Source organism: Mandrillus leucophaeus, unplaced genomic scaffold (genome assembly GCF_000951045.1).
Source record: "Mandrillus leucophaeus isolate KB7577 unplaced genomic scaffold, Mleu.le_1.0 Scaffold720, whole genome shotgun sequence".
Lineage (NCBI taxonomy): Eukaryota > Metazoa > Chordata > Mammalia > Primates > Cercopithecidae > Mandrillus > Mandrillus leucophaeus.
This window is the reverse complement of record NW_012107809.1, coordinates 885,396-892,936: the sequence shown is the minus strand read 5'-3', so window position 1 is coordinate 892,936 and position 7,541 is coordinate 885,396. Positions and strand designations below refer to the sequence as shown.

Here is a 7,541-nt window from a genome sequence, read left to right as displayed (position 1 = left end):
AAGGCAAGAACCATATTTTATTAAACCTTTGTGCCCACACAGTCCCTTTTATGTAAACGTTCTATAAGTTGAAAGCTGAATGAATTATGAAAAATGCTTGAATGAATGAATATATGGAAGAGGATGAATCTAGATGGTAAATTCCTTGAAGACTGGGACAATGTCTTATTCATCCTTGAATTCCTAATGCTCTGCAGAAAACCTACCAAGAATGCCTGTTGGTTAATTTGTAGCTGTTAGATGAGACTAGATTGTCTACTTATTCCTGGTGTAAGACTCTAGAGAATAGAAACGAGAGAAAATGAAGTAAAATGGAGTGCTATGTACAGTGCTAGGCACCTTCAGGATTTTTACCTCAGCTAATCACATCATCCTGCAAACTGGGTGTTATTTTACAGAGGCGGAAACTGTAACACGTTCACGCAGCTCGTGTCAGAGCCTAACAATTCTTGGTTGTAATTCGCAGTATCATTGCGTGCCACAGTCCTGTTTGTGCAGAAATTGAGAGGTGGAAGAAAATGATCCTTTATATAGTAAAATGCACAATTCTCCGTGTCCCCCTTGTGCATCAGAGGCGCTGTGGCTCCGAAGGAATGAGCTTTCCTGCCTTTCAACATAGACAACATAGACAAGGCAGGAACAATGGTGTGAAAAGCGTCCTCCCCGCCCCGGTCTTTTTCCGCAGGCGGAACGCAGATGCTGGGGCCTTCAGGCGCTGAGGGGACCAGAGAGGGACGGACACACGGCTCGTCAGTTGCCTGGTAACGCCCGCTGGAGGAGTCCCAGTGTAATAAGGTCCCGGAGAAGTGTCACTGGCCCTGAGTGGGACCCGGTAGTCCGTTCGCTCCGCGCCGGCGGCCTGTCCCCGCGGCTTGGCGGGCTAGGGCAGGGGAAATGTTGCAGGAGGAGTCGGACCTGTCTCTCATTATTGCCCAGATAGTCCAAAAGCTCAAGGGCTCCAATTTGTACTCTCAGCTGGAACGGCAGGCCTGGGTAAGTGAGGCCGAGTGGGAAGGGATGGAGACGGGCGGGGCCGCAGCGATGTCTCTTCTTCACCCTCCTCACCCAAGCCAGAGCTCGCCTCTGACCTCTCCAGCTCCGCTCTGGTGCTCAAAAAACAGACAAAAAAACAAAAACAAAACAAAACAAACAAAAAAACCCCCACTTCCCTGTCTAGTGCAAGCTCTGCTGCCTCAGCCCCAGGCATGGTTAATAGATTTATAAAGGAGGGTGGGGCGCACGCATCACACCTTTTTTCAGACCAGAGAAGCGCTTGGTTTACCAACTCATTTATCTATTCTTGTAGTCATTTACAGGGTCTATTTTTTTTTAAGCTGCTGGACTCACTGAAGGTAGCTTGGACCACGCCTTCCCTCACTTTTTTCCGTCCTGTGGGGGGACTTGGGTCCCCAGGTACCTTTCTGCTTTGTGGTCAATATATCACTTTCTTGCACTTTACCCTCCCTGCAATGATTCCTCGTCTATCCGTCCACCACCTAGCATTTTTTTGGATATTTTACAACATGCTAGGCACTGAGGATGCACAGATTGATCGAGATCTTTACCTTTTTTGTGACTCACATGAATGAAATCATACAGTTTGTACATTTTGTGCCTGCTTTCTGGCATTTAACACAATGCTTTTGAGATTCATCCATTTTGTTGGTATTTCAGTAGTTCTATTCCTTTTTATTGCTGAGTAATATTTCAGTGAATGTACAATGGTTTGTTTATCCATTATTGTGTGAAGGGCATTTGGACTGCGTTCTGTTTTTAGAGATTATAAGTGAAGCTGATATATACATTCTAGTATACGATTTTGCTTGGATATTTGTTTCTTTTTTTCTTGGATAAATACCTAGGGTTGGAATTGCTGAGTTGTATGGTAAGTGTAATGTTTAATTCTATGAGAAACGGTCACACTTTTCCAAAGTGGCTGTATCATTTTCCATTCCCACTAGCAGTTCTGAGAGTTCCAGTTGTTTTGCGTCCTTGATAGCACTTGATGTTGCCCGTCTTTTATTTATTTTTATTAACTAATTATACTCCTCTAGTAGAAGTGTAATAGTATCTTATTGTAGCTTTTATTGTATTTCCCTAATGACTAATTATGTTAAGCATTTTCTCATGTGCTTATGTATTTTTTGGTGAGGTACTCTGTTCAAATCTTCTGCCCATTAAAAAAAAAATCATATTGTTTGTCTTCTTATTGTTGAGTTGTAAGGATTCTTTCTTTATGATGTAAGTCTTTATTAGATATGCGTCTTGCAAATATTTCCTCCCAGTCTGTCGTTATTTATTTTTTTTTTTGGAGATGGAGTCTCCCTCTGTCACCCAGGCTGGAGTGGTATTTCTTGGCTCACTGCAACCTCTGCCTCCCAGGTTCAAGTGATCCTCCCACCTCTGCCTCCTGAATAGCTGGGGTTACAGGCATCCACCACCACGCCCAGCTAATTTTTTGTATTTTCAGTAGAGACGGGGTTTCACCATGTTGGCCAGGCTGGTCTCGAACTCCTGATCTGAAGTGATCTGCCTGACTCTGGCTCCCAAAGTGCTGGGATTACAGACATGAGCCACCGCGCCCTGCCCAGTCTGTGGATTATCTTTTCATTTTCTTAACTGGGTCTTTGAAAGGGAAAAACGCTTAATTTTGGTGACATAAATTTTTATCAATTGTTTTATGATTTGTGTTTTTTGTTCCCTACCTAAGTGTTTGCCTGACTCAAGGTCTTAAAAAAGTTTCTACTATGTTTGTTTGTTCTAGAAGTTTTATAGTTTTAGCTTCTACATTTAGGTTTGTGATTCATTTTGAGTTAGTTATTGTATATGGTGCAAGGTAAGCCTTTTTTTTTTGCATATGGATATCCAGTATTTCCATTACTGATTTGTTGAAAAACCTATCCTAAGCATACACAGGTAGAAAGTGCTGGAGTCAGAATTGCACAGCGAGGAGTAGTACCTCAATCAATGAGGGCAAATCAACTGAAACTAGAGGACCAATTAATGAATTGCTTGGGAGGGAGGGATCAAGGCTATCAGGGAGATCTTTCTGGGAAGATTATTGTTTAAAGTTGTGAAGGAGCAGGGCAGGAACAGGACCGGAGGTAGAGGAGAACATTGCCTACAGCCCTTGTCCTGCACCCAGAGGCTAAAGGGGTGGCGATCAATTTGGAGGGATTAGAGCAGTGCTTGTGGGGTACAGAGGAGGAATGAAGACTGAAGAGTTAAGTGGTTGTTATCCAAAAGGGACAGGTCTGCTAATTTCCTTGGCACCTTTGTCGAAAATCAATTACACACACACACACACACAGACACACACACAATTTCTGGCTCTCTATTTTGTTCCATTGATCTATTTGTTCATCATACAATACCACACTATCTTGCTTTTTGTAACTTTATAGTAAGCTTTGAGATCAAAGTCCTCCAAATTTGTTCCTTTTTTTCCCAAAATTATTTTGGCTATTCTAGGTCCTTTGCTTTGCTATAGAAATTTTAGAATCTGCTTACAAATTACTACAAAAATTGTTGAAAATTGGATTGGGATTATGTTGAATCTGTAGATCAATTTGGGGAGAATCGAGATTTTAGCAATATTAAATTTCCTGGCCCATGGACATGGTTTGTCTTTTCATTTATTAATATTGTTTTTATTTTCTCTTGTCAGTGTTTTGTAGTTTCAGCACAGAAATATTGCACACTCTTTGTTAAGATTTTTCCCTTAAGTATTTCATGGTTTTTGCTGCTATTATAAATGGCAACTTAAGTTTTAATTGTTTATTATTAACATACAGAAATGCAATTGATATTGATCTATTTACCATGTATCCTGAGAACTTGCTAAACTTATGTATTGGTTATAGTACCTTTTCTTAGATTACTTAAGATTTTCCAGGTACATGTATCATAATGAACTAAAGACAGTTTTACTTTTTCCTTTCCAATCTGTGTGCCTTTTATTTCTTTTTCTTGACTTATTGTACTGGATAATGCCTCCAGTGCAATGTTTTGCAGATGCTTTTTTTTTTTCAGGTTGAGGAAGCTCTATTCTATCCCTAGTTTTCTGAGGGTTTTATCATGAATGGATGTTGGATGTTGAACTTTGTTAAATACTTTTTTTATATCTGTCGATATGTCCATATTATTTTTCCTGCTCATGTTGATAGGATGAGTAATACTGATTGGTTTTGAATGTTGCACCAATTTTGTATTCCTGAGATAAATTCCACTTGGTTATGATGCATTATCCTTTTTATATATTTCTTGACTCAATTTGCTAACATTTTGCTGAAATTTTGTAACTGTATTTATGAAAGATACTGGTTTGTGGCTGGGCACGATGGCTCATGCCTGTAATCCCAGCACTTTGGGAGGCCAAGGTGGGCAGATGCTTGAGCTCATGAGTTTGAGACCAGCCTGGGCAACATGGCAAAACCCTATCTCTAAAAAAAATACAAAAATTAGCCGGTGTGGCAATGCACACCTGTAGTCCCAGCTACTTGAGAGGTTGAGTTGGGAGGATGGCCTGAACCTGGGTGGCAGAGGTTGCAGTGAGCAGATTGCACCACTGTACTCCAGCCTGGGTGATAGAGCCAGAACTTGTCTCAAAAAAAAAAAAAAAAAAAAAAAAAGATATTTCTTTGTAGTTTTTTTTTTTTTTTTTCTTGTAACACTTTGTCTGCTTGTCTGCTTTCGATACCAGGTAATGATGATCTTATAAAATGAGTTGGGAAGTGTTCCTTATTTTCTGGAAGAATTTATGTAGAATTAATATTATTTTCTCCTTAAATATGTGGTAGAGTTCCCAGCAAAGTCACTGGTGCCTAGAGTTTTCTTTATGGACACATTTTTAATTAAAAAAATTCAATTAAAAATATGTGCAGGCCATTCAGGTTATCTATTTCTTCTTCTGTAAGCTTTTGTAGTTTTTATGTTTCAAGAAGTTGCTGCACTTAATCTATTTTAACAAATTTACTGGTATAAAATTGTCTATGTGATCCCCTTATAGTCCTTTTAGTGTCTGTAAGATTTGTAGTGATAACCCCTCTTTCATTCCTTATATTGTAATGTGTGTTCTTTTTTTTTTTTTTGAGATGGAATCTCGCTCTGTCGCCCAGGGTGGAGTGCAGTGGTGTGAGATTGGCTCACTGCAAGCTCCACCTCCTGGGTTCACACCATTCTCCTGCCTGAGCCTCCTGAGTAGGTGGGACTATAGGCATCTGCCACCATGCCCAGCTAATTTTTTGTATTTTTAGTAGAGACGGGGTTTCACCATGTTAGCCAGGATGGTCTCGATCTCCTGACCTCCTTGATCTGCCCGCCTCGGCCTCCCAAAGTGCTGAGATTACAGGTGTGAGCCATGGGGTGCCTGGCCATGTGTTCTTTTTTCCCTAATTAATCTGGCTAGAGATTTATCAATTATATTAATACTTTCAAAGAAGAAGCTCTTGGTTTTTCTGTTTTCAGTTGCTCTGATTTTTTTCCTTTATTATTTTTGTCTGCTTGCTTTTGATTTAATTTGCATGCTTTAAGCTATTTAGATGAAATTTAGATTTTTGATTTGAGATCTTTATTCTCTTCTAATTAATGCTGTAAATTTCTTTCTGTGTACTGGTTTATCTGTGTCTATAAATTAGGATATAGTTTATTGCCATTTTCACCCAATTAAAAATTTTAAAAAATTCTCTTGTGATTTTATGGATTCTAATAACCCATGGGTTTTTTATAAATGCGTTCTTTACCAGTATCTTTCTTTGATTGATTTCTAGTTTAATTCTCTTATGGTCAAGAATAAAGTATGTATGATTTTAGCTCTTTTAAACTTACTTACTTTTATGATCCAGAATATGTTTTATCTTATTTGTTTCGTATGTACTTGAAAAGCATGCTTATTCTGCTGTTTCTGTTCTGTAATTTTCAGTTAGGTCTAGTAGACAATTTTGTTTCAGTATTCTATATCCTTATTGAGTGTAGGGGCTTCAGTCAATATAGACAAGGCTCAAGCTGGGTTTGGGTTTTGTTATTCTTGTCATTACCTTCACTATATCACAGGCTTCAGATTCCTTTAATACTAGTGGTAGTTAGGAGGCTGAGGTGGGCAAATCACTTAAGGTCAGGAGTTTGAGACCAACCTGGCCAACATGATGAAACCCTGTCTCTACTAGAAATACAAAAATTAGCCAGGGGTGGTGGTGCATGCCAGTAATCCCAGCTACTTGGGAAGCTGAGGCAGAAGAATTGCTTGAACCGGAGAGGTGGAGGTTGCAGTGAGCTGAGATCGTTCCACTGCCCTCCAGCCTAGGGGACAGAGCGGGACTCCATCTCAAAAAAACAAACAACAACAACAGCAACAACAAGAAAACCCAGTAGCAGACTGCTGTTACTTTGTGCTTGGCATAGATCTTAGGGTACTACAGAGTTTTTCTCATTGTTTCTACTACATCCTTGACTTTCTTCAGTCTCTCCTTGCCTGTTCCTCAGGGGGAGATCTCTCTCTGTGCTCTTGTCCCCAGCAGAAGTCTGTTGTTTGTTATTCAGTCCTGGGCTCACAGCAGGTGCAGGAGTCGTCTGTTCTTCTGACTCAGTCCATGTGCTTTATCCTTGGGTATGGAGCTTTCCCAGCTTTGGCATGCTCCATCCCCTTATCCCTTTGGCAGCCCAGTTCTGCCTTGTATCTGTGGTAAGTATTGAGTGAAAGACCCATACCTGCTCTGCCCTAGTGCTAGTTAACCTCTGCTTTGTATTGTTGTAGGATCCTAGGCCCAAGAGTTTTCTTATTTTCCTATGAGGTTGAGGGTTTTTGTATCTATCCCACCCCCAAAAGCAATGAATTACTGCCTTGTCTTCAGAATGGGAGGGTTTCTGAACCTTCTCCCGTGTTTTTCGTCCTTTGCTTCAGATGAGAGGAGAGTTTGGCCAAGGTAGCACAGTTTTATGCTTGTCCTGCAGTGGCAGCCTATCTCTTTTTGCACAGCTGTGCCACAGAAGAGTGCTCTTTGTAGCTTTCTGCTCTCAATCTTTTGTGTGGGCATCTGGCATAGACCTATGGAAAAGAGTATGCAAATATGTGTGAATTCCCCTTGCATTTTGGGTTCCCAGTTATTCCAAACTGACACACTAGTCCACATCTTGTCTATAATAGTTAACATTTTAGTTCATTTCTTCTTACTCTCTTGTATAGTAGCTTCCTTTTCTTTCTGTGCTCTACCAAAGGTGAAGTAGTTTGGAATCTCATTTGTCCTTGAAGGAGCTTGTTACTCCTTTGAATTTAATTCACTTGGTTGTCTTATAGCTTCAGTTTCCTGATGGGTTCAAAATGTATGATTTTTGAATATTGTACTGTTTTTCTTATTATTAGGCTGGGGGTGACACTCTTTTGTAGTAGCTTTCTATAGTGGAGCTAACAGAACTCCAAGAAATAGTGTATAAAGAATGATATACTGTCATGAAAACGATTGGTATGTAATTTTCCTTTCTTGTAACCATCTTTGTCAAGTTTTATGTCAAGGTTATGCTGGCCTCATAAAATGAGTAGGGAAATG

The 7,541-nt window shown here is 40.0% G+C and overlaps 1 protein-coding gene across 2 annotated transcripts in view; it reads left to right on the top strand.

Annotated features, from left to right (window-relative positions):
• The first annotated feature begins 422 nt into the window (after positions 1–422).
• The window catches only part of TBC1D19 (TBC1 domain family, member 19), a 164,540-nt gene continuing 157,421 nt past the window's right edge, over positions 423–7,541 (top strand). For both annotated transcript variants that reach the window (XM_011965344.1, XM_011965343.1), the window contains exon 1: positions 423–993. In XM_011965344.1, the coding sequence (XP_011820734.1) occupies positions 895–993 (99 nt within the window). In that variant the 5' untranslated portion in view covers positions 423–894. The remainder of the gene's footprint in view (positions 994–7,541) is intronic.